Source organism: Peromyscus californicus, unplaced genomic scaffold (assembly GCF_007827085.1).
Source record: "Peromyscus californicus insignis strain IS unplaced genomic scaffold, ASM782708v3 Scaffold_18__1_contigs__length_77618521, whole genome shotgun sequence".
Lineage (NCBI taxonomy): Eukaryota > Metazoa > Chordata > Mammalia > Rodentia > Cricetidae > Peromyscus > Peromyscus californicus.
The window spans coordinates 71493394-71521366 of record NW_026294480.1 but is presented as its reverse complement, the minus strand read 5'-3'; the positions used below and the strand labels follow the sequence as shown (position 1 = coordinate 71521366).

The 27973-nt window shown below is 41.9% G+C and overlaps 1 protein-coding gene across 1 annotated transcript in view; it reads right to left on the bottom strand.

Annotated features, from left to right (window-relative positions):
• The window catches only part of Adgrv1 (adhesion G protein-coupled receptor V1), a 546923-nt gene that overhangs the window by 69611 nt on the left and 449339 nt on the right, over positions 1–27973 (bottom strand). The window contains exon 86 of the mRNA XM_052743671.1: positions 13238–13395. Within this exon, the coding sequence (XP_052599631.1) occupies positions 13238–13395 (158 nt within the window). The remainder of the gene's footprint in view (positions 1–13237; positions 13396–27973) is intronic.

Below are 27973 nucleotides of genomic sequence, written 5' to 3'. Positions count from 1 at the left end.
TGATGGCGGAGCAGTGACTAGAAGGTGATGGGTACAAACTGCTGGAGGAACTTGGTGAAGGGAGGGAGAGAGGCAGGGCGGGAACTTGATACGGCAGCAACAGTATGAGGAAGCTCTTCTAGGTAGTGTAGAGTGACTCATGTCTTTAGATTGGGGGTAAGGCCCAGAGGACTGGGATTTAAGCTGTGAGACAGCTGTGGAAAATTCAACAAAAACTAGTCCCACGAGGAGGAAAATAGATGGCAGACACAGATGGGCAGACTGGCTTTCCTGAGAAGCAGCGGCTTAGGTCAGAAGGGAGGGGCCGTGGGGAACAGGAGACAACCCAGAATGATGGCGGATGAAGAGAGGGCAACGGATGATGGCAGCGCCATGTTGCTGTTCATTTCTTGTACAGACAGAAGGCATTAAATGCAACCCGTAAGGGCAGCTGGCTCTTGTTCAAAGATTACTTGGGAACCAATTAAAGACAGTCCAAAGGTTTCGGGAAAGTTGATACGGCCCAGTTAAAGTTGCTTAGAATAAATTAGTATTCATTACCGAGTACCACTAATTGGCTGACAATTACTTTCTGTAATACTTTATTTTTTATTATTCTCATTTAATTACTTTATTCTTTACTGGTACTCTGTATTTCTTTCTGTTATTAAATAACTATGTCTGTAAATTTAGAAAATGAATATCACACCCACATATAGAGCTGCTTTCAAGAATATAAAACTGACCACAGAGCGGTCTGGCACATGTGCTGTATGAAGGCTTGCCACTGTCCATTCATCACTGGCCATGGTGGTACACGCCTTCAATCACAGTAATCACAGCACTGGGGAGGCAGAGGCAGGTGGATCTCTATGAGGTCCTGGCCAAAATAAAGAGAAATGAAGAGTATTGTGCCTAGACTAGACTGGCAGTTGGCAAGTTGGTGAAGAAATCGAAGGATCAAATGCAGATACCCTTGAAATCTCCAATTACAATGGACTCTCAGAGGACAGTGAAAGGTCCAGAGAAAAGAGAGTCACGGAGCTGGCCAAGGGCAAACAGGAATAAGCAGCAGGAATGATGGAGAGGCTGCGATGAGTGAGGTGTGGAAGAAAAATGGTGATAAGGATGGAGGGTGATTGTGAAAGCAGGCACCTGCCACAGTGTGGAGGGGGAGGGATGGTAGCAAACGGAGGGATCGGAGAACAGGGGACATCTGGAGGCAGAGCTGCGGTGTCTTAGAACATTAGAAGAAAAGCCATTTTCTGAATCCTGTGACGTGGAAACGTGGTCTTGTGCAGTCATCTGGAGGAAGGGGCCACTGCATCTCCTATTTCCTTTAAAATAAGGCTCCTGAAAGAGTGTGCTGCCTTGAGTGAAGTTCACACTTCACCATTAGTATAGTGACTTTTCTTTAAAAACAATGTGTTGCAAAAATGCCATTTCCCTATTTGATTTTCTGAGTATTATAATGTATAAAAAGTGAGCATGATAGATATATAGAGTACAGACATTGTGCCCCCAATATGATTCAGTTCTTCATTTCCCAGATAATTTATCCCCAGCTTCTACTTTATTTTTTTAGTAATAACTACCCCTTTGGTGTTCTTTATTCTTAGATCTGTTCTTTAATATTTTATTAGTCCATCAATTTAAAGTCTTTCCACACAAACCATCATTTCAAAGCCTATGTCTACAAAGAGCAATGTAAACATTGACTCATGAGTAGAAAGGATTTGAAATAATAATAATGGCAATAAAAAGCACTGGAAAAAGTTACAATGGAATCTTCAGCTAAGAAGCTGGCAGAGTCATGCATTAACAGACCACAGTAGAAAAGCCACCTGAAGTGTTCACTACCATGTCAGAATACAAACTCTCCAAGATAAAACAGGCTCAAAAGCCTGATGTTTCTACTGTCTAGTTGAGCTTTATGTATGTTCATTGGCAATAGCGTAAATTCTAATTCTGGAGAGACATATTTTAAAAATGAAGAACTGTCTTTTCCTTAGCCAGGAATTAAATGGAAGAGTGCCGTCATCCATTAAAAACTGCTTCCAGATAAAAGCAATAAACAGGAATAACTGTTTTATAGAGTTTTCAAAGGATTAGAAAGCAATGACTCACTGGTAACTTTTAAAAGATAAGTAAAGAAGGGTAAATGAAGAAGAGTAAATCCTTCCAAAAGGTGGAGAATGCCACCAGGAAAATTGAAATTTAAATTTTTTATTAAATTGGAGATGAGCAAGAAGGAAACACACTGAAAGTCAGTAAGTGCATTGTGAACAATGGGGAATACTTCACTGGTTCTCTGGTCAAACATGATGTAGCATGACAAGGATGCAGTCATGTCAATAAGAGCTGGCATACACACTAAATCATTTTCAGCCATGAAACGATTTGATAGTCACAGACACTGGCTTCAGTTCTGTACCACATAGACTATATCTTCCATTAACTGTCCACCAAAGCCTCATACAGGTGGGCATCAAGTTATAAGCCAGTTCCCGGGCCAGTGAGACGGCTCAGCAGGTACAGGTTCTTGTGCACACGCTTGACAATCTGTTTGATACCCAGATCTCATAAGATGACAGGAGTGAACGAATTCCCAAGAGTTTTCTCTGATCTCCATGCACATGCCATGGCCTAGGTACATGTATGAGTACAATACCCTGCCCCACTTAAAAAAGTTAGATACAGTCCCACTCTCTATCCTCTCCTGAAACCACCATAAGCAAACTCAGAAAGCAAGAGTGTGCTTAGCTGTTAAATCCAGACTTACTAGAAATTATACTGCGTCTAGGCAGCATCAAGGCTATAAGAATGGCTTGAGTGTGTGAAGTTCACTGAGAAAGTAGTAAGGTTTTCCTTTAAAGTCCCAGGATTGCCACCATTACATTATTTCAAATGGCAAGGTCAATTTGCATATTAGAATGCTTCGGCATAGAAAAGAGATAAATAAGAATCAAGGAACACCAGTCTCAAGACAGTGGCAAGAGTCTTAACTGTGAAATGATGGGTGGCATGATCCAGGTATCAGGGATGGAATGTGTCTTCTAGCCCTCAAATTCACATGGAGCAAGCCTAACTCCAAGCATTATAGGAACCTAGAGCTGCATCTCCAGGAGGTGACTAGATGGATCATGTGGTCAGTGGAGCTCACAATGGGGCTAATGACTTAGAAGGAGAGACATAGGAGGAATCTCTTTTGCTCTTCTGTGAGACCACAGCAGGAAGATGGTCCTTGGGATCCAAATCAGCTGGCACCTTCATTGTGGACTTCAGGCCCCAGCAACTGTGAGAAATAAATGCAAGTTCTCTAGATCTACAGCCCATGGTATGCTGCATGGCAGCCATAATCACCAGGCATAATCACAAAGAAAGAAAGGGAAGGGAATATCTGAGAGACTTTTAGAAAGTGTGTTAAAGAAAGGATCTCATGGCATTATGCCAATTACATACTGAATGGTATTAAACTAATAAAAAACAGAACAAATTTCAAGCCCTTAATACAGTCTAGAGAGCTTATTAAACACTTATAGATTTTATAGGCATTTTATCAATCAAACAATCCCATAAAATAGAGCAGTAGCATAGCAGCTGTATCAACTAGGAGAATACTGAGAAAAACTGGGTATTTCAGTGAGAGGGAGAGGTTTTTGTTAGAAATAAAAAATGAAGTAGCAGATGCAAGAATAATTTTCCAGCCAAGATCCCTTCAAGCTCTTTTGTGGGAACAGAATCTAATGGTTATTTATATGGATGGACAGCTTCTAAAATTAAGTCTTCAGATTGGGATTATCAGTGAAATTTTCGACAATAAAATGTTAAGGGATTAGTCAGTATAGGTGTTGGTAGCCAGTGGCTCTATAGAGCTCATACATCACCTGTAGTTCTCATCCCAACTCCATGCGTTAGCACTGTTGTCTCGATAGAAGTGTCCCCAGGCTTCCATTGCCTGGATTTTTTTGTCTGACTATAGAAACAACATTTTTTCTTTCATGGGATTCATGTAAACGCTGAGATGAAAGCTTTCTCTGTACTTAACTTCTTAGCACAGTGCCTGGCAGATGAATCTTAATCATAGTGGAGATGATGCTAATGATGACCATGAAGAGGACAAGGAAATCAGAAACTCATACCTGTCACTTAGAGGCAGGCACAGTCCATTAACTATTCTTGCAGGCTTTATGAAGACTGCATAACTAGAATAGATGTTGGTTTGGTTATCTGATAGTGAGCTCCCTTCCTCAGTCATCAGTGAGTAAGTGAGAGTGGGTAAGAGATAAAGAGATAAAGACACCCTGAGGCAAAGATATTCTGGAACAAGCTGAGTGGGTAGAGAGTGGGGAGTGGATCTGGGAAGAGTTCGGGGAGACTAAACACTTGCTAGGAATCTCTCAAAACACTAATAACACAATTGTTTAGTTGGTTAATAAAAGGATATTCAGGAACTGTGAGTTCTAGAAAGACCCAGCCCCCACCCAGCCCCTCTTCTTCTTTGGTTACATGTATAAATCGGGGGTTTGGGCGGAATGTTAACCATCCAACTCTTTCTTTTGTAAGAATAGGGAATTCTTGAGACTATCATTCTAAGAGGTTGGGCTTGCTTGTTTATGATGCTAGGGACTAAACCCAGGGACTGTGATAGGGAGTCCGCTGCAGCCCAGGTATCCCCCAACCCTGTTCTGGCAGTCTTTAGCTATTAATATCAAATTCCAAGTGCAAACACAAAGAAGGAAGCATTAACTGCGCATCCTATTTGGGGTTCAAAGTCTTCTGATTCGAATCTCTGAAGACTGAGGTCACGGAGGAGGAGCATCCATTTCCTGGAACATTCGGGATTTCCCCCACCACCACTATCAAGATGTGGGAAGGCTGAGCTGCGCTTGCAAAGACTCAAGTGAACAGCCGTTCATTGTATCGTGAAGAGCTCTGGGGTTTTCCGCAGGCCTCCAGGCATTGTGTTTTCATTTTTGTCTCAGCAGTAAAATGGGGAGGAGACTGCAAACAGGCACTTGCTGCCAAGGCCGTGGAAAACCTGTTGAGGTGGTCACTCTGGATCCCAGGCAAGCATACAGGTTCTGTTCTAGGTAAGATGACTCTCTTTGCTCTAGTGCGAGCCACACTGCTTGAGTTAAAAAAAAAAAAATCAGATGATAATTTTGAAATTTTACTTATACATCAAGAAGGTTTCTGCAAGCAAAAGTTAAAGTGGCAGCAATACACAATTTTGAAATGAGAAGCATGAGGCTTCTTGATGTTCCAACTATTTGTAACAAAGCTGCACAAAACTCAGTCATTTAAAATCAAGTTATTTCCACACTCCTGCAGCGGCCCTTGGCAGGTTTTCTGTTCCATGTGGCTGGATCCTACAAGATGGCCTTTTCACTCATATATCCAGAACCAGGGCTCAGATGCCCCCAAACCTCTGCATGATGGCTACATATGTCTCTCCACGGGCCCGCTCCCCGTTGGTTAGTGTGGTCCTTCTACTAGTGTTGGGTCATCTAGGATAAGTGAGCATATGGTGGCTGGTTTCCAAGGTAAAGACAGCTAAAATGTTAGTCCTCTGACAAGCTGGACCCACTGTGTGACAGCCTCGCTTCCATAAGATTGGTATAAGGAAGACCAAAGGCAACCCAGATTTATGGAGGGGAAGAAGAGTCTACCCCTTGCTATGAAAAGGGGCGCCCATGTCCAAAAGGAGAGAAACAAGCAGTCAGCCATCTTGAAGATGACAACATGGGAGAATGTTTCGTTTATCAGGAGCTATTTCTTTACTCTCTTTATTCTTTTGGATTTCAGTGAGTTTCCTAAAACTCAATTTGAGTTTTTTTCAATATTAGTAATAAAAATGTCATTTAATTTAAAGATATAATAAAATGTTTTACATTCATCACAAATTTTCAGTGATTTCCATCACAGTAATGGAACTTTATCTTAACTATTATTGTTTATATGAAGGATAAAGAGAATGAGCCTTATGAAGGTTGGTAGCATTCTGTCATAATGATGCTCCCACTCAACAATTAAACTGGCCACTACTATACTAGGGACAAACAGTTCAGAGTCTCATTGTGCATGACCAGTGGGCTCAAGCCACCTTTCCCATCTAAGTACTAACCGTAAGCATGCTTAGCCTCTGGGAGCAGACCATATCAAATATGTTCAGGCTAGTGTGACCTTAGACTTGTATAAATACTAAAACCTATGTGGGAACTTTTATAACAAAAGGACTTGTAATCACCTACTTCCTCTTTTCATTCCAATTAATATTCTCTCTCTGCTCCATGAATCTTTCATCACATAAGAACTGACTGATGAATCAGAAAGGAGTCAGCAACTTTTAAAATAAGTTTGAAAGGAAAGACCAGTTTATCATTGCCCGAGATCAAAACCAAACCTGAAAATTATAGGCTTTGTTTGCAATGCCGTTTGAGACACTGAGATTCACTCTGGCATACACTTATGACTCATTCTTGCAGCACACCTACTCCACGGAAGAGGGGAGGAAGCTGGGGTCTCCCGGACAGCCACTGACCTTCAAGAGTCAGGCTCACACAGGCCAACCGCAGGGCCCCGAGGCCACGCCGTTAGGCTGTTCCAGGGCAGCTCATGAGGAAAGATAGAGAAGATGGCTATCTGCAGGTCCCAGTGTGGTTCACTTCCTGAGAGTTCTCCCTGTAACCTTTCCTTTAGATTTCACTGAGTTTACTCAAATGCAGCTTGAAATTAAGGGATGCCAGACGCAAAAACAGTCACCCAAAGTGTAAGACGTGAGGAACTGATATGAAATGATATTATATTCAGTAGGGACAAATACATGTTTTGGGGAAGTTGTTCCTTTTCTCAGGCATAAATATCCCGTGAACGGAGTGATTTAGAGAGCAGCTCTACAGACTGTGGAAGACTGTAGGCCAAATGAAATGATGTAACCCCTCAGTTACTCAAATATGTCTGAATCTGGGATTCACTATACAATGCGGGGAAATGCAATTAAACTCTTACTGTCTGAGTTGCATGTTTAGAATTGTAGTGGGCTGTGCTGGGCCTCCTGGAGAGTGATCCCACTACACTCCATCTCTGGCATGCAGTAGACAGGAGGGTGTAAAAAGCACCAGCTGCTCAGAGAAAGAGAAGAGGGTGCCAGGTTTTGTGCTCTTTGAAACTTAGGTTTTCAGCAAGAAGCACATTTGCTCACACCACAGCTTCGTAAGTCTTGAGTGGGACTGGTCTACTTACAGGAAGAGTCCAGAATATCAGAAGCCAAGAAAAGATGCTCACTATCCAGGTTTTTAAAGTACAGATGCACACATGTTCAAAATGTTCTTAGTATCTCCATAACACAATGCTTCTCGGGAAGCCTCTCAGCTCTTATAAAAAGATCATTTCATATGTATTTATACAGTTCCATAAAATTCTGAAGCTTTATCTCTTCAGATTGTACTGTTTGTGGTTCTGATATACCTATCTTCTGTTTGTGGATCTATCATTATGTCTTTTCAGCTTGTTTTTGTGTTTTCTCTTTTTTTGTATGTTTCCTTTATGATTCTGGAGCTTTCCTTTAGGATCTGTTCATGAGCTGTCTCCTCTCTGCTGTGTTCAGAGTTTATCTCAATATTCACATCGTTACCATTTGGGCAGTATACAACTCCTTATTTCTGAAATCATGTCACATTTGCATTCACTGTTGATTGATTGACTGACTGTGTTTAAGTACTCCCATGACTATGTCATCTTTCACATCAGAAGATCCAGGTACTGAATAAGTTATTATCTGCCAGGTGCCTAGTCTTAGGACTCAACTCTGTCTGATGAAAACATAGACAAAAAGTAAACAAAACCCATATCTGAAAAAAGGCCAAATAGGCTGCTGTGATTCCAGCACTTAGCAGGTGGAAACAGAGGATCATTTGAGTTTGAGACCAGCCTGAGCAACACATTGAGACCCTCATCTCAAACAAATAAAGAGAAACCGGGGCCTTACCCTTTTGGAGGAATGGACGGGGGTAGAGAAGGGAGGGGGGAGTGGGAGGAGGGGTAGAAGGGGGGACTGTGGTTACTATATAAAATGAATAAAAAATTAAAACAACAACAACAACAAACCAAACAAACAGGCCACCACAGCCATTGTGGAAAACATTTTTTGCAGATCAGATAGTTAACTTATGGCCAAGCAAGTTTTCTTCTACACATATGCCCAAGAGGAATAAAGATACTTATCAATGCCAAACCTACACACATACATTCATACAATTACAGTTTTTACTAACCCCAAAGAGAAACCAGCCCAAATGTCCCTCAACTAATGGAAATACTTATTAGAGAGTCCTTACAGTGGACTGTTGTTTGGCAGTTAAAAGATACTAGGTACAATAAAAAGGTCTGTGTGGGCCGGGCGGTGGTGGCGCACGCCTTTAATCCCAGCACTCGGGAGGCAGAGCCAGGCGGATCGCTGTGAGTTCGAGGCCAGCCTGGGCTACCAAGTGAGTTCCAGGAAAGGCGCAAAGCTACACAGAGAAACCCTGTCTCAAAAAAAACAAAAAAAACAAAACAAAACAAAACAAAAAAAAAGGTCTGTGTGATGATATGAACTTGGAGCACATCTATCTAAGAAGCTAGACACGCAGAACCACATGTTCTAGGATCCCACTATATAAAGCATCCTGAGTAGACATGGAGACCGAGATGGGGAGAAGATGGGTTATTGGGAATCTGCAGCTCAAGAAGGTGGAGCATGGGGAGGGGTTACTGATGAGTGTGAGGCTTCTTATCGGTCATGAAGATGTTCTAAAGTTAGACTATGGTGTAGTTCCATAACTGTATGAACAAGTTAACCCTCATCAGACTGGACAATTTGAACAGAGGAACTTTCCAGTGTATAAACTACATCTCAGCAAAGCTTTCTAGAGTGAACAGATAAAATGCGGAAGTGGTTTGCCCAGTGGCTTGCAGGGTCCTTTTCACTGCTTCCTACTTCTCAGGGACATTAACTCATTCATTTTAAATCTCTTACAGACCTCCACGTCGGACCAGATTCATGCTTTAAAGTCACCTTTTGTTACATTTAAAGGTCTATGCTGATTAGTTTTCCTTATTTTTTGAATAGAAAACATTTGTTTCTCTATCCACTCTATTTTTTCTCAACCTTTACCATTGAAATGGTTCTGTGGTTGCCTCCCCCAAACACTCCTGAAGCTTTCAGAGCCCTCAGGGAGTATTTTGATGTCTTGGTCCTTCATTTTCCATGGTGACATTATGGCTCTAACTCTGAAGAGCTTGGTACTCGTGTTTAATGGGATGTGATTGTCTTCTTGGGTTGACACACTGCTCTAAGTCAAATCTGAAACTCCTAAGCAGCTCTCCCGGGCTTCTGTCATGAGGGATCCATTGTCCATATTTTCCCACAGTGGATTAGAATCTTACAGGCTCCATTTCACCACCAGAGCAGGTGAGAGTTTGCATCCACATCTATTTGATCTCAGGAAATATTAGGGTTCGGGGCTCAGATCACCATTTTATGCTTCTGCTCTGTTCTGACCTACAAAGATATATTCATCTTATTTTTAATATTCTTTTGTTAATATGCTATTCTTAGCTACTATCTATAGTGAGTAGGGTAGAGAGATAAAACACTAATTTACAGTGCCACTTTAATTGGATATTTTAAAGGTCAGCACAATCCAATTTTAACAAGAAGATTCAAGTAAAGTATTAAATGTTCCTGATTAGAGTAGGAAAGACTTGTTTCTTTGGATTTGCAGTATATGGGGCACATTAAGTGGAGTAACAGTGGGTTTCAAATGCGCTATTAAAGAGTAAATTCAAACATAGTTCTGAGACCCACAGAAGGAAAGGACGGGAAAAAAGAGTGCAAATTACACAATATTTTTAATGGAATGGACAAACAGATCAACAAGACAGATCATTTTAATTCCACTTTTGATGACGTAGCAGTACCTGTTCTTGTGACATATTCCATAGGGTACCCATGACTACCATTATAGGATTTATAGTACCTTAATTCATTTATTCAATTATTTTAGAATATCAACCATGTTCTTGCTATCCAATGAGTACTCTGAAAGATGCCAGGGATACATAAATGAGTCTTGAATATTCCTTGTTCTCAAGGAATGATTTATATAGTTAACCACACAAAGTTCAACAAGCCACAGACCCATTCTATGACAAGGGTTGTAGTAACTACACAAATGAGGACATTTGTAGTTACTACACAAATCAAGGCACAGGGAAGGAGTGATTCCCATTTGCAGTGATGCTGCAAAGAGGTGATCCCAGAGTTTCACAGATAAAGTGTGATGCTGAAGGACTTCAGGATTTCTATAAGAGTGAGACTGAGAGAAATCAACTTGTGTTTACACCATTTTAAACTGGATTTAGGGTTATTTTAGGAGTTAGTGAAGATTCTGGGAGTGTGATAAACCACATTTACCTCTTTATCTCATTCAGAAGTCCCCATCTCATTTAACAGAGCTCCTTACAGGGCATAGAGAGCTGTATCTGACAATTTTAGGAAAAGGTAAGTAGATTGACATGGTCAGGATGTAGGACAAATAGTACTAATTCTGGGTGAGCAGTGGGTTTTGGGGACTCTTGTAGACAACAGAAACTGGACTATTGGGTCCTGAGAAAACTCAGCCTCAAAGCTGGAGAGTGAAGATATTTGCTTCAGTTTTGAAGTACAGGCATCTGAGTTATTGAAATGGAGAAAAAAAAAGAGACTAGATAAAGAGAAACTGATCAGAAAGACGTAACAAGCCCAGACATGAGGCACTAACTACTCAGACTAGATTATCAGTAAAAGAGGGGAATCAGGAGCTGAAGAGGGGAATCAGGAGCCCAAGAGGGGAATCAGGAGCCTGGAGGTGGTGGCGCACTCCTGTAATCTCAGCACTTGGGAGGCAGAGGCATGCTGTGGGATGTTCTGTATGTCAAGTGTGTTGCTGATTGGTCAATAAATAAATCACTGATTGGCCAGTGGCTAGGCAGGAAGTATAGGCGGGACAAGGAGGAGAATAAAGCTGGGAAGTGGAAGGCTGAGTCAGAGAGACACTGCCAGCCACCACGATGACAAACAGCGTGTGAAGATGCCGGTAAGCCACAAGCCATGTGGTAAGGTATAGATTAATGGAAATGGATTAATTTAAGCTGTAAGAACAGTTAGCAAGAAGCCTGCCACGGCCATACAGTTTGTAACCAATATAAGTCTCTGTGTTTACTTGGTCAGGTCTGAGTGGCTGTGGGACTGGCAGGTGAGAGAGATTTGTCCTGACTGTGGGCCAGGCAGGAAAACTCTAGCTACAGAGGCAGGTGGATCTCTGAGTTTGAGTTTGATCTCTCTGGTCTACAGAGCAAGTTCCAGGATATCCAGAGCTATTACACAGAGAAACCCTGTCTCAAAACAAACACACACACACACACACACACACACACACACACACACACACACACACACACAAACACACAAAAAGAAGGGAACCAGAAACGCCATGAATATTTTGCTTCAGAAAGGATAGATGAAGCCATCCTTCTGTTAGTATCTCCTTGTAGAGTGGGTTCTGTAGCTGAGATACATCTGTGATGGTACACCTACCATCATGTTCAGTGTGTGAGGGATCTATGTTCTGATAACCAGAGCATTGTCTTGGTGATGGAACAAATCTGAGACGTGTAGGGAGACAAGTCTTTAAAGGATTAACTGGCTCTGTTAGGTCTTCATATTATTACCATGGCTAAAATGGATAGACTAATACACTGGCACTTTTTTTCCCTTTGAGACAGGATCCCTGCATAGGCTTGGATAGCTTGGAACTCACTATGTAGAGCAGATGGGCCTTGAACTCAAAGCGATCTGAGTGCTGGGATTAAGGGCATGTGCCACTACACATAACAACACTGGCACTTTTACATTGTGACTAAACAAAAGACAGTTGATTAAAAAACAAACCAAAACAACAAAACAACAAAAAAAACCCTCTTTTCCTTTAAAACATAATGGCCATTTTATTACAACGAATCACAAGTTGAATGAAAACATTCCAGGAACTAAGAAAAAGTAGGACTTCTATAATAAATATTACTTTTGTATTGATAAATTTAAGGCTGCTCATGATTACAGACACTTTTCTCCACACATTGTCATGGCAGATGAGAGATGGGAGGAGAGGGGATAAGATGCCAGACCCTGCAGTTCTTCTGAATAAACCTCACGAGAGTGCCCTTCTTAGCAGTTCATAAACAATGCTTTTGCACCCTGATCCAGTTTATAGGGGCTAGAAAGCTTTCTCCTATCACACTCACATCTTTTGAGTGAAAATATCTACTGAACCCTTGATGATGTATTAGACACGATTTCAGGGACTTCATGTATGGTATCCTGCTTAAATTCTGACAAGCATTTAAATTGTGATTAATTACCCCAAGATGGCCACCCATTTGAGGTTAGATTTGCAGAAGCTTAGAAGACAATCACTGTTCCAAGAGGTGCCCCTTTCCAGTTCATAAGTCTTCCCCCAGTCTCTTGGGTACCCACACAGTGTTTAAGCAACCATTTCTGTCTGTAGGTGTGCTGTTATTGTTCCTAGTCAAGGAAATTCCTAGGAAACTCTATTTTAAGGACAATGAAAAGAGAATCCGATCATAAAAACCTGAGCATGATTCAAAGGGAAAAACTGAGCCGCAGTGAAAGCCAGCTCAAGCTGGAAAGATTTGTCCTCTTAAGCAAGCAGACATGTGTAGCCACTTATGAGGCTGTCCGATTACACACGTTTTAAAGCATCTGTCGGCTTGAATCAGAAAGCTGCATGCAAAACCCAATGCTCCTGAGCACCACAAAGGTTTGCTTGATTCTGAAGTCTCAGAATGGGCAGGAAGTGAAGTGACTTCACAGGTTGAATGCAGGTGGTTATTGCCTAAGTTGGGGAAAGCCTGGGAAGCGATTCCCGAAGCCAGTGACTCACTGGCCTGGACCGTGACACCTTAAGGGAAACTGGAAACAGCAATAAAACCCACAGGCCCTGAGAAGGAGAGCTGCCAGGAAGGACCAAGCAGTAGACACCAGAGAGCTTAGTTTAACCCAAGGGTTCAGTGCTGAAAGCTGAACCTAATCTCATCCTTCCCTTTCCTTTAAAAACAAAACCAAGCAAAAAACCCAGGACACAAAAACCTCCATGGAATTTTCCCCCCTTGAGGAGTTCCCATTTCTAAAATGCAAAAATAGTTCTTTCCTAACCTGCTGCGTTTGTGCGTCCTCTGAAGACATCGTCATAACCTTTCCACTGTGGCTTCAGCTGATAGGCGTGAATGAACACCACAAACACCACCACGAGGCACATCAGAGGAACAAGAGCAGCCGTGAACAGAGCAGCATAGATGTTTGGAATGAAGCATCTGGAAGGAAGGAGGCAAACATTAACTCAGACAAGCACAAGACCAAGGCGCATGTTCGTAGCTCATCCTCTCACTGCCTCGCACTAGCTCTTTGAATGTAGACGTTGGCAAAAGTAAATTATATCTGAACAGATTAGAGCTGTCATAGAGAAGGCACAGGTCTACCTACGCCTCACCGAGGAGGTTCTGTGGTGAGTTTCCAAACAAGTCTGCCAAATGAATCTGACATTTGCGTCCGATATACTTCAGAGATTCAACGTGCACATATGTCATGTTAAAGTGTGTGGGGGATGGCATAGAGTCAGTGTATCTGGACTTCAGAATTCGGGTGGTATTGAAGTCTAACACTACATTTTAAATAGATTTTTAGGAATAGTTTGCCTTTCTATGCCTTCATTTATCTTTAAAATCAAAATTACAATAAAAAATCCATAATAGAAGTCAGTTACGAAAATTAGCTGAATTAGTTTGCTACACACCTAGAAAAATTTTCTTAAGCCACGTTTCTAGACTTAAGAAACAACATTTATCTTGCTTTCACTAGCTCCATCTTGCTAAATAGCCCCTGAGGCACATGCTGGGATATGAGGGCTGGAGGTGGAGAGATGGTTCAGGTACCTGGAAAAGTGCTTTCTGTGAAAGGATGGAGACCTATCTGTGATCCTCAGAACACACATAAAGGCTAGGTATGGGGGTACCTGCTTATAATCCCAGCCCTGGAGAGAAGGACACAGGCAGCTCCTTAGGCCTGGTTGGTCGGCCAGCCTAGCTTCATTGGCAAGCTGCAAGCCAACAGGAGACCATGTCTCAAAAGAGAAGATGGACTTGAGGAACAACACTCAGGATGGCCACTGGTTTCCACATGTTCACACTCACACTCACACACTGCCTACCACAAATCTGAGGCTGCTCTGCCCTGCCACAGACACTATGTTGGTTTTTGACAGTTTTGTCCTTTCTTAGTGCTTCTGTTGTGACGCACTTTCCTGTGAAATGAAAACCTTTCATCTTGGAGGAAAATTTCTTCAGATATTATGAGTATGTCTCTTTTATTTTTACCAACCTCCTTTGTTTTTTAATGCATAATATTTGAAAGCCTATGTTATATTGTAACCATAGTAAACTTTGAAGAAAAGTCAAGGAAAAATATGTTTAGAAGGAAATCTCAAACTACAAAATCGGGATAGTTGGCTAAACACTCATTCTTGCAACTGGAGGAAAAAAATGTCTTTATTAGAAGTTGAAATGAAGAGGCTGGGGAGATGGTTGAGCAGTTGGAAGAATGTACTTTGCTAACAGATGACCCAAGTTTGGTTCCCAGCATCCTCGCTGGGCTGCTTACTACCAAAACCACCTGTAACACTAGCTCCAGAGGGTACATTGTCCTCTTCTGATGTCTTTAGACACCTACACTCTTTTTTCTTCTTTTTTGCTCAACTTGACACAAGCTAGAGTTATCTGAGAAGAAAAACTTCAAATGAGAAAAGGCCTCCATTAGACTGTTTGTAGGCAAATAGGTAGGGCATTTTCTTGATTAATGACTAATGTGCGTTGTACCACCCCTCAGCAGGTGGTCTTGGATCGTGGACCAAAGCTGTTGAGCAAGCCCTGGGAGCAAGTCAGTGAGCTCATTCTTCCATGGTCTCTGCTCCAATTCCTGCATCTAGGTTCCTGCCTTGAGCTTCTCTCCTGACTTCCATTCATAAAGGATGTAACCTATAAGGGGAAATTAACCCTTTCCTCCCCAAATTGCTTTGACTCACAGTATTTTGTCACAGCAATAGAAAGCAAATTGAAATACCCACCACTTGATACGGGCACACATACACATACGTAATTAAAAGTAAAAATAAATGTTTAAAATAAGTAATAACAGAGTTTACGCTAAGCTCCATTGTTAAGAGTCTTACTCAAGTGAGGCAAGCACCTGTTTTTTTTGAAGGGAGGTGGGTCATGTCGCACTGGACAAACGTGTGCACAGGGCATGGTCTTGAAACAGTGCAGACCGCATTAGAGTGGACAGCAGGAAGAGCTGCCAATCAGATGTCAGAGGACCGAAGAACTCCTCCACAAAAATCTAGGCCCACACTGACTGCGTGGGTGACAAGTGTGGGCACTGTCAGGAACCTACCATCATGGCAGGTCATGTGTGATGCGATTCTGAGAAACAGAAAGGGAAAGCTTTAGGATTGTGCCCTGTTTTGACCCTTTAGCTGAATGAACCATCACAGCAAAGTCACATGAGGAAGAAGACCAGCAAAGGAGATGTCTCAGAGCAGTGACACTTAGTGAAGTCTTTTCTCCTCCTGAGAAGTGCTATAGACATGCCCAGTTACCTCTGACCTTCTGGAGGTCCACTTTTCCTGTGGACCAATGAAACAAGATGTTCATTGTTATCTAGAGGTCTGTTTTTAAGGACCAAAAAATTCTTATGAAATTCTGCAGATAGAGAGCTAAGCATATCTGTTGGCTGCTACAGGGGAGTGTGGGTGTTGCCATGGCATTCTGTATGAAACACGCCTAACTCAAACCACCATAGATTCAATACTTATTCCTAAATTCAACTGTGAAAACATTTTTCAAGTAAAAAGTAAGGCAGTGAAACCCATGTATATGGTGTCCTTCATCAGTATCTGAATTCTACATCTGTGATCTGTCCTTCAACTGAAAGTGTTGGAAGCCCACATTTAAAAAAAAATCAAAAGAAGACAAAACCACAATTTCTACTCCAGAAATGTGTTCAACATCAAACCTTTAGCATTTTCTTGTTTTACTTCATCATTGGTCTTTGACCTAGATGAAATAGATCTGAGTGCATAAAGCAAGGTACAGAGGATTTTGGGTCTGTGTCACCCAAATTAAATTCCAGAAGAAGTAAATTCATCATTCTGACACTCTTTTGCAAATGCAGAGTGTTTGGAAACATATCTTAAAACGTGTCTTGTTTATTACATCCTCTTAGTGGCTCATGTTCATTTGAGTAAGGTCCTTAACAATGTTAGCTTAGTTTAAACTGTTATTAATTTTAAAGATCTATTTTTATTTTTAATTATGTATGTGTATGGATTAGGGGATACAGCAGTACTTCTGACACACAAACCTTTGCAGATGAAGCAGGATATGAGACAGTAGCATGTGACAGATAGGACCTGGCACTCATGTCACTCAGCCTGTGGGAAGAGGTTGGGCAGGCCAGGTCATTGTACATCCCAGATTATAACACAGTCTTAATTTCTTGTTTTAAAGTCTCATTTAACTTGTTAAAAATAAGCATTATTCTAATTTTCTGTGCAATATTCTATGAATGGGGTTTTTGCTGGGCTATAAGAAAATTTATAACATATATTTTTAAAGGGCCAAAGATAAATGAACTTTATCCCACCCTTTCAAAAACCAGTCTCGCCAATCAGAATTGCTTCCACTCTAACAGAATAAGCACCAGATCTGGTAGCTTTGAGTGTTTGGTCACATGAAAGTGATGTGGGACAATAGGACCTGTGTGAGTGTCGCAGCAGAACATTGTCTGAACTAAGCTGGGATCAGCTTCTTCTGGAGAGAGCGGGATGTGAGGTTTAGGAGACTGAGAGCCGTGTGCACACCAGGGCAACTGATTAACACGCTGGAAACTACTGTGTTAACAGATCTGGCAGAACCCAGGGAATTAGGTGCGTGTCCTTCCTTAAAAAGGGCTAGCAAAGCATGCTTTTAGAATTCCCAGCTCACCAGCTTCAAAGGATTCTGGTGGCCCTTCCTCTGAGAGCACTGGACATTTCTAGGTTTTAGGTTTTTACAGTCACTTTACTGTTTTGCTATTTCAGCAGCTCTTTTTGCTTTATGAAATGTTTTCACCCGTGCCACCTAACTCAATTCTTACAAAAATATATGTGTGTGGCATGGGGTCTTTCACTTCTATTCCCTATGAAATCAACTGAAGCAGAGGGGTTCAGAAGCACCTAGAAGAGACATACTGCTCAGCATCACTGACCCACTGGAAGAACACAGGGAACTCACTGTACTTAAGATTGTGGTTTGAGTTCACTTAAATTATATTTTAAGAACAAGCTGACCCTGGCCGGCTGGGGATCTTGAAGACATCCAGCTGGCTGACATCTGGGTCACAGCTGGGCTACATAGGTAATGAAACAGGATGTAGGAGGTGTAAGAGCAATAAGTGTTTGTCTCCAAAGTCTTCTTAAGTGCTCCACTGCATGTCAGTGATGCTTGCAGGCTCATGTGTGGCTTTCCTTGGGTAGCTCGTCTTCAGAGATGGTGTCCACAGCAAGAGGCCAACTTGTTGTCTCCACCAACTTTTCCTCCTGAACATGTAAACTCATATGAAGCCACACTCTATTTGGAAAGTAATGGAGATGACCTGTCCATTTATTCTATAAATTCACAGAAGGTACAATCAATCCAGAAGAAGGATAGTCAATATTTCAATAAGGATAAATCATTATCTTTATTGAAAACTTTTCTACTTTGTATAGAAAATATCACTGGCTTTATCAGTCGAAGAATAAAGACGTTATCTACCATGTAGTGGCATATCATTTGTAAATAAAATTAAAGTCAATACTTATGTTCTCAACGTTTCTCTGCTTTCATGGCCAACTTATTTTCTTCCCAAAGATGATGCTCTTATTTTTGCATACATTTATTTACCTGTGGATTTATGCATGTAGGAATGCATATCTTAATGTGGATGTACCCATTTCCCAGACCATCAGAAATGACTGGAGAAAATGAGAAATGATAGAAACACTCTAACATATTACCTATTATTTCATCCTGTACCCAACCCTTGACAAAGAAATAAATTGATGAAAGCTCAGAGTTAGGGAAACAGTAGTTTATGTTTCAGTAGCTGTAAAGTATGGAGATATATTGCTCTGGCTTTCTGTTGTAAAGCATACAGCAATTTTCACAATCAACTTAATTCTAAAATGGATTTTACTTAATGTTTAAGCTTTATTTATTTTGGGTGGTTTGTTTGTTTGGTTTGGTTTGGTTTTTTGAGACAGGGTTTCTCTGTGCACCTTTGGAGCCTTTCCTGGAACTCACTCTATAAACCATGCTGGCCTGCCTCTGCCTCCTGAGTGCTGGAACTAAAGGCGTGCACCACCACGGCTGGTTTTGTTTTCTGTTTTTGTGTTTTGTTTTGTTTTGTTTGAGATAGGATCTCTCTATGAAGCTTCGACTGGCCTGGAACTCAGTATGCAGACCAGCCTGGCCTCGAACTCACTGAGATCTATCTGCCTCTGCTTCCTGAGTGGTGCCTCACCTTTGGGTTTTCTTTGAGACAGAGTCTCACTCTGTGGACCACACTGGTTTGTAACTCACTGTGTCCCAAGCTGTTTTCGAGCGTGTGATCCTCCTGCGCAGGACTCCCGGTGCTGCAATGGCATGTGTACATTCCCACAGCTTGCAGAAAGTTTGACTTTTAAAGTAAAACCATCTTAGGATTCAAGTTCCCATGAGCCTTACACAGTGAAGTTGATCATTGGGATAAGGGATGGGCTTCAGAGGGTAGAGGGAATGAAGTAGAACGGAGCTTCCTAACCTGAAGTAGTTGATCATTGGGATAAGGGATGGGCTTCAGAGGGTAGAGGGAATGAAGTAGAACGGAGCTTCCTAACCTGAAGTAGTTGATCATTGGGATAACGGATGGGCTTCAGAGGGTAGAGGGAATGAAGTAGAACGGAGCTTCCTAACCTGAAGTAGTTGCACACCTGAGACTGGTTTAAATGTTAGTCAGCCACTACCACTGATAGTCGTCACTGCTACAGACAGGCAGGACACTGCATCCACGAATCAGACACAAAACAGCATCATGATCATCTCATGGGCTGTACTGCATATATGAGGGAAATGCCACCGACCTTCTCCAAGGTCAACTTGTCTGTAGCATTAACAGGCTCACTATTTATTACCTGTGAAATTTCAAAACTAGTTACAAGCCACAATAAAGACAGTGATAAATATACTCACTATTCCCATTTAAGGACATGAGCCATTTATTTTTTTTACATTTTGCAGAGAGCTTTGTACAGTTAGTTGCTTGTGTCTTAGCATGCTTTGAAAGCCGATCACTTAAAACATGTGGAGAGAAGTCTTTATTTCTTATCTGCTCAGCCCAATAAAAGTCCAACTCAGCTACCACCCAGGCCCAGAACCAAGGCTATGAGTTGGTCTACCCCAACATCCAATGAATCTGTGAACTGTTGGAGCATGTGAAGGGGATGAACCTACGAATCTAAAACATCAGAATCTCCATGACACAGGACAGCAGGATATCCAAAAGGAGCCCCAGTGAGACCCATTATTAATGGTGTAGCAGAAAACAGAGGCCTAGAGCCAGACCAATGACTCATGGTAATGAACTGGCAAGTAAAGATGAATGGACTAAAGGGTAAACTGTGTGACTCAGTGAGCCACACTACAGCTTCCATGACAAGATTCTTCTTCCTTTTGTTTGGTTTTTCTTTTAAATTTGGTTTTGTTTCAGGGGCTGGGGTGTTGGTTACAAGGGCAGAGGGTGGGCTTGAGGAGATGAGGAGATAAGTGGGATCGGAACGTATGATGTGAAATCCACAAAGAATCAAAGTAAAAAAAAAAAGTCCAACCAATATGTCAGTGTCAACCACATGCTAGTTATATTGCTGGCAATGGAGGAGCCTATAAAGCTGGCTAAGTTATGGTCCATCAAGGGACCATAAGCACAACAGATGCTCAGTGCTTCTGAACCTAGTCTCCTCCACCAGCAGTATCAGCACCAACTGGAAACTCGTGAAACATGCCAGCACTTGGCCCCCACAGAGCTTTGAGTTAGCTCCAGTTTTCCCCAGGGTCCTCAGGTACGTCTTCTCTCTCTTTCCATACACATAGAGATCGATGTGGATGTAGATGTAAAATAAAAGCTTGAGGAGTATTTTGCTAGTACGCTCTTGGGACATGAAGTAGTCAATTCCAGTCAATAAATTAATCATTCCCTCCTTTTGACATAGCAGTCAAGGGACTGTGTAAGCACGGGGGTCCCAGAGCTCACGGTACTTCCAACAGCCCCAAGAACCAAGAAGGAAAGCAGCAGGAAGAGAAGCAGAGACCAAAGAGGCTGAAAACTGCAGGCTGAGCATTCTGACTGAAGGAAGAGGAAAGCTCACGTTAAACTGGCGAGCATATGAAAGACGCAGAGTGGTAGGCTTTGAGGGGAAGTGGTGCTGGGGCCTGGTGCACACACAAGAAGGCAGCACTCATCTTTCCCACAGCTTCACAGCTTCTGAAGGGTGTTTCTCCGTGTGTGAGTACAATAGACACACTCACCCTTCCCTACACAGCTCATCGTTTCTGGCAAGAGTGAGCTCTCTGCTTCATGCCTCTCTCTTTACACGCCCATGCACTGATGGCCAGCTCTGAAACAAATACCTGACCCAAAGACGGCCATTCGTCTACCTTGCCTTGGAGACATCATTGGACTCTACTATAAAAACAGGCTGAGCCAATCAAACTTTGGCTCTTGGAAAAACTGCACATGATTGGTAAACACTAAAGCTAGCGTAAAATAATGAACATGGTTGTATTGGATTAAATATACAACTGATATACAGAAAAATCTTGGGAAAAGAAAATCGGGGGGGATAATGCAAGTGGAGGGAGTGCAGATGCTTGTAATAACCCAGAAGTGAGGAATGCATTTGAGAGACAGAAGGCAGCCCTGATTCCAGGGGTCAACTCCAGGATGTTAGATTTTTTTCCTTTTTTAGAACATCATATGAATGCCTAGATTACAATTCTCTAACTCCTCCCCTCTTTCCACAATTTAACTCACTTTGGTGGGATTTTATATGTAATACAATGACAATCCTTAAAACCTATCCAGTGAGTAAGCAACAAAGAGAGAAAGAGGGAGCATGTCGGAGCCTGCCGACAGTCAGCCGGGTAGCTGGGCAGAGGCGTGAGGATCGAAGAGACAATGAAAAGGACAGGAAAGAGTCTGCCAGTCGATGCCAGACAGTTCTTCACTCGATGACATGTAGCTTGTAGCATGTTTCTGACCATGGTTCAGGGGCATGCTCACTAACCTTCATCAGTTCCAACAAATGCTTAATACTAATAATTGCAGTATAAATTCTAAGAAAATATAATACTCAGTCTCATGGTTCCATTTAGATTTAGTAAGTTTAGTCCATGTTTTCACATTGCTTAATACGGTTCCTACACTCTAAGAACTAAAAGTGGTCAATCAGGACAGAAACACAGTTGGTTTCAACAAGGTAATTTGGATCTCCAGGATGGCACTTGTTTTTCCAGGTTTTAGGGTCACCCGATGAGGAGTCAGATAATTTTAGAGCAAAAGACGAACTGTCAGGAGTCACAGACGCACAGTGTGGCAGATGCAGCTCCACAGGATTCAGGAACTTGAGGCCATGGGGCCCACACATCACGAGGCAGCTCGGCGGGAGAATACATAATTTTGTTGTTGGTTTTTGAGAGAGGGTCTCACTCTGTAGCTCAGACCTCCCTTGAACTTACAGCAAACCCCTGCTCCAACCTCTATACAAGGATTTAGACAGCAGCCTCCATACCAAGCTCATACAATGTTTCTTTAAAAGATATTGCTCTTCCTAGAAGGAGAGGGGATGCATGTGCCTTTATTTCCAGCAGTTGGAAGTCTTAGGAAGAAGGCCTGTGAGTGTGAGGTTTGCTCAGACTCTAGTGAAACTCTCACTCAAAACAACACTAAATATAAGTAAGCAAATGAAATACAACAACAATATGGAAGATACAGAGGCACACTAGCACCCTGCCTGCTTTTGTTCTGTGGCTACTGTTGCTAACCACATTAACGGCCATCCCAGAAAGAAGCCGTTAGTCCTAAGGACAAGACCCAAACTCATTTTTACATGTGTAACATGTACTCATGTTTGCAGTATTTGGAAAATCAAAGAAAGAAAGATATGGATGTATGTAACAGAATTGCCCACATCAGTCTCAGTACAAAGTAAAACGTAAGTGCAGATAGTTCCACAGATGGGTGACAGACTTGAAGCATTAACAGGTTAAAAGTAGTTGATAAAAAGCACTCTGAAAACCATGATGCTCTAAAAGGCTTCCCAAGGCACTCAGATTTGAGCAAACTGACCCTAAATGGGATGACATTGAGCAAATCCATTGGACAGAGCTTGCCAACATTGCCCCAGGTAGGTTCCAGTGAATCAGGCCCCTTGAGAATTTCATCAGGAAAAGGGTCAAGCTGACTTCTTATTTATTTATTTTTTTTGCGTGTACTAATGCTCTATGTTCTCTCATAAAACAAAACAATTTGGCACTGGAAAATGTCATTGTCCTAGAGCATTCAATGGTGCCCTTCTGTTACCTCTTCTTACCAAACTCCTAAATAACCATAGTACTTTCTTAAACCTGATGATGGTAAAACGGTAGGTCTTCATAACTTTGTGAAAATGATTTACAGATAAGGCTGTGGAAATAGGACATTAATGTTGAAAATATCTAACTATCTCTATTATTTACCTTCCATCCATCCATCCATCCATCCATCCATCCATCCATCCATCCATCCATCACATGCTCCTCTCCACCTCATCTAATTTCTCAGGAAGTCTTTGTGGATCACAAGCCTCTACACATGACGTTCATCCAGCTTTGCGTGAGGTAAGTACACTGGGCATGGGCATGGTCTAGTAGTTTCCAATCTCAGGCTAATGTTACAAATGCAATGACTTTTGGAGTTCAACATTTTTAAATCCTTTTACTACTGGTCTGGTTTTTGTTCTCTGACTTTAAACCTGGGATTTCAACGAACTCATTAAGGACGGCTTAGAAGAAACAGATCCATGCAACACATTAGCAAAAATGTTATTTCCTTTTTCTAATCAAAAGTTTGTAGGTTTTGGAGTCATCTTTATCAAATACACTGTAAGATCCACTTGTAAATACTTTATTTAGAGCCCCTGTAAAACTGAGAAAGAAGTGTATGTGGGTCTGAACTTCCAAGAGAGTCACTGTGTGTCACTCACTGATGTGTATGTTTGAGGAGCAAACAACCCAGAGTGAACGTGTTGACTTCTCAGAGGGGAGGAGTCCTTTTGTAGAAGGATAATTTTACATTAGTAATTAATTCTACATGTATTAATTGATTGGTACGTTTTATTGACTAGGAAGCATATTACTATATTTGTGAGATTAGCCCTCTGAATTCCTCTGGCTTATTTACACTGCACTCCACAAAGGATTGAGCACATATTTACCCATTTTAAGGGTGAAATGAGACAGTTAAGTCTCAACTGTATTAGTCAGCTCCATTCTAATTTACTTCAAACTTGACATTATGGGTTTTAAAAGCTCTCTGGCTTTTGTAACACAATAATGATATGTACTGTGCAAGGAACAAGTGAGTGATTTCCATGCCCATTACCCAAACCTTGCTTCTGTACAGTTTGAATGTCTCCCAAAGGTTAGCTGTGATTGAGCCTTGGTTTTCACAGGCTTGTAAGAGGTATGGGGAGTCCCACATGTCACTGGGGATATGAGCTAGTTACTATGTGACCTTTTGAGTTCTGGGTTGAGAATAAGAGGAGCAAGTCCCTCTCACCCAGTTCTCTCTGTTTCCTGCCTGCATCCCCACTGATGCTCTCTGCCATGGTCCTTAACACAGAGTCCTTACTATGCTGTGAGGACACTGAACCTGCAGAAGTAATTGTCAAGTAAATTCTTCTTAAGTAGCCTGCTCCAGTATTTCTTAAGCACAACAAAAAGCTACTTACTGTATCCATTTATCGTTTCTTCATGGGAGGCACTAAAAATCCTCTTCTGACTCTTTAGAAATATCTAACACACTGGTGTTTTATATTTGCTATACAGTACCATAGAACACCATTATCTTCCCCTTCTATGAGCTTATAAGTCTACATCTACTGACAAGCCACACCTACCTTTCCCCCGTACTCTTCCCTCCCAGTCTCTGGTACCTGGGATTCTACTCTTTAGACTTCCCACATGAGGATGTTGTATGCTATTTGTTGCTTAAGTTTTTTTTAATACAATGTTCATATCCATCCACACTGTTGCAAATGACAGGATTTTATCCCTTTAAGTAAATGCAATAGTACTCTGTTTTCTTTATCTACTCATGTACTGTTGAACATTTAGGTTGATTCTAAAATTTAGCTACTGTGAATAGTGCTACAAAAAATGTGAGGGTGAAGCTGTTTCTTCGTTATACTAATTCATTTTCTTGGAATATATAGTGAGTAGTGAGATGGCCACATCATATGGCATTCTAGTTTTAGGTTTTGAGAAACGTCCATATTGTTTTCTATAATTGCTATACTATTGACTTCACTGCCAGTAGTATGTGCTGATATTTTGTTTGTGCTCTAACAAATAAAGCTTGCCTAAAGATCAGAGTATGGAGCTAAGCCACTAGTTAGCCATAGAAGACAGGCAGTGGTGACACACACCTTTAATCCCAGCACTCAGGAGGCAGAGGCAGATGGATCTCTGTGAGTTCAAGCCTATTCTGGGCTACACAAGATTGATCCAGTCTTAAATAGACAGGCAGCGGTGGCACACACCTTTGATCCTAGCCCTTGGGATCTCATGCCTTTAATCCCAGCACTAGAGAGGTGGAAACAGGAGGTGATATGGCTGGGCAGAGAAAGGAATATAAGGCGGGAGGAGACAGGAGCTCAGCCATCCTCCAGTCTGAGGATTCCTAGAGGGAAGAAGTCTTCCTAGTGGCTAGCTGCTCTGCTTCTCTGATCTTTCAGCTTTCACGCTGATATCTGACTCTGGGTTTTCATTATTAAGATCAAATAGCATTCATGCTTCAGTAGTGTATAGGATTTTCTTCTTGTCCATGTGTTACCAGTATTTATTGTTTCTTGTACTTTTTTTAACAGTTGTTAAATGGTGCCAGCTGATACGTCATCATGGTTCTGATTTTTTCATGATGATTACTGATATTGGGTAGCTTCTCAAACACACACTGACCCTTTGCACAATGTTTTTATGTCTTCTTTTAGACATGCCTATTCAAGTTTTTACAAATATAATTTTAAAACTGGATGATGATTTTTGGCTATTGGCTAAGTCATCACATATGTTGGCTATTAATCCCTGCAAGATGAATAGCTGAATTGTTTTCTTCCATGTAGTGGGGTGTCTCTTCACTGTGCTCTCCTTTCCTGTGTGGGGGCTCTTCGGCTTTTCCCTGAGCACTTTCAGAGTTTTGGGTTTTCACTGAAGACTTACTGCAGTTTGAGTTGATTTTCCTCACTCATGAGAGATCAGGGATTGGGTTCATTCTTCGATGTGTGGATAAACAGCTTTCCCAGAACCATCAACTAGACCTTTTGATCTTGGATCAAAAACCACATTCTAACAGGAAGAGAATACTATGAATTGCGATGATACCCTTCCAGCATTTGAGGAGTATCTAATGGATGACAAATAGGTTAAAATGTGTATCAGAGCACTTAGGGGATATCTGAGTAGATGTCATGTATTAATTTCAGAATGCAAAAGTGAAACTGAAAGTAAAGACGATGGAGGCTGAGGTTTGATCCACTTTCTGGGAAAAGCCTAGTGTGGAGGAGAAGCAACACAGTGTGTGCTCCCTGGGGCCAGGATACCAAAGAGACTGAATCACGCAGATACTGAAGTAACACTTAAAAATCCCAAGGTGCACGGCTTTAATTAGATACTATATAACAAGACAGACACCGAGCAATTTCCTTTCTCTCTATCTATAGAAAGGAAATGATCTTGCTGCTGAGGGTACAGCCTGGAATGGGCAGAAATATTTACTTACTCATTGTTGGTGTAAGTCTAAAGTGTCCCCCACCTGCTGATGTGTTTGAACACTTGATCATCAGCTGGTAGTGCTGTCTGGGGACTTGGATGATGAAAACAGGTCACCAGGGCCAGTGTTAATGGTTACAGGTGCTCCTGGGTCTGGCCAGTGTTCTTGGCTGGGTTGTGGGTAGGTGAGGATGGTCCACCATGGTCTTCTGCTCCATTCTTTCTGGCACCATGCACCAAGCCATTCTGCATGGCCTTATTAGCAGTTGTGGGCTGGGACTCTCAGGGACCAGCCACGGCCCCAAACAAAACTTTTCTTCAGAAAAATGATTCTGTAGGTGTCTGGTTACAGCACCACAAAGGAAACTAATCCACTGACAGAGTGAGATTTTTCTGCTTACAGGAAGATAATTTCAATACAAAGGCTTTGGAGTCAGACGCTTTGGAATAATCTTGGACCTCCTATCAACTCTGTGATTTGGGCTGGCACTTTTTCATGTCTCAGTTTCCCAAAATATAAAATGAAGAGAATAGCATCATCTACCTGATAGACATGTAGTCGGAACCAAATGAGTGATTCAGAGACCGACTGAATCAACACCAGAGGCCCTCTGTAAAATATAAATATGGTCTGCATTACCACCTCTGACCAAGAGGAAATGTCCTTATTTATTGACTAGAATTAAGCATTATTGAAAAGATATTCATCATCATCTAAGGGAATGTGAATCTCTCTCACATTTGCTTGTGTGTTAAGGAAAGTGGAAATCTACGAATTTGCCAGAAAAACAGTCTTTGAGCTGATCAAGGTAGACTTCCTGAAAGCAGAGTCCGACACCCTTCACAGCTTCATGCTTCCAGTCTTGAATTCCTCAGATCCAGCCATCATCAGATGCTCCACAGGAGTGACTCATCTGCCTGTGTCCAGAGCACCTCTGCAGCAGGGGAAGGGGGAAGATCTTCCTTTGCTGCTTTCCATATGACTCATGGGTTTCTAGAAAAGCCACTTTGAAACCTGCTTCTAACGTGAAAAGTGAGGGCAGTTATGGAACGCTGAAAGAAGCAAGGCCAACACACCCTGATCACACCAACACACCCTGATCACACCAACCCACCCTGATCACACCAGCACACTCTGGCCACACCAACACTGACTGCGCTGTCTGGCCCAGGAATGTCAGCAGCGGAGGGCTCAGCTCTCAGTCCACTGGCTTTTCTAGTGAGTTGAGCTGATGGCTGCCATGCCCCCATCCCCTTCCCATCCTGCAACCCTTGAGTCCAAAGCCTCCAAAGAGGACAAAAAGGTGTTTGAGAGAGGGGCTGGTTTCCCGAAGAGTGCCCTTTGAGGGGTTACTGTTGGATGTTTCTCAGAACTGACTGCTAGCAAGCCAGCACCAGATGCTCCTGTGGCCCTGAGCTCCGCACTCAGAACAATATGGTGTGTCCTTCTTTCAGGAAAGAAAATAATCACATCTTAGAACTGGCTTCACTTTTGCTCATGAGTAACAAATATACCCACTGATAAGTGCAGTCTTCACCCCTCATCAAGGAAAATTCCCTACGCAATGGAGACCACTGCAGAAAACAACAACCAATCAAAACACAGAGTTGTGGAGCCCAGTTCCAATGGCTATATATACAAAACACTCCCACACCTAAGGCTCAGCAAACATTTTTGAAGAGGAGCCAGAAAGATTGTAAGAGCCAGAGGACCAGGGACTCGGATATGAGTTTGCATCTCCTTCTAACATTAGAAGCT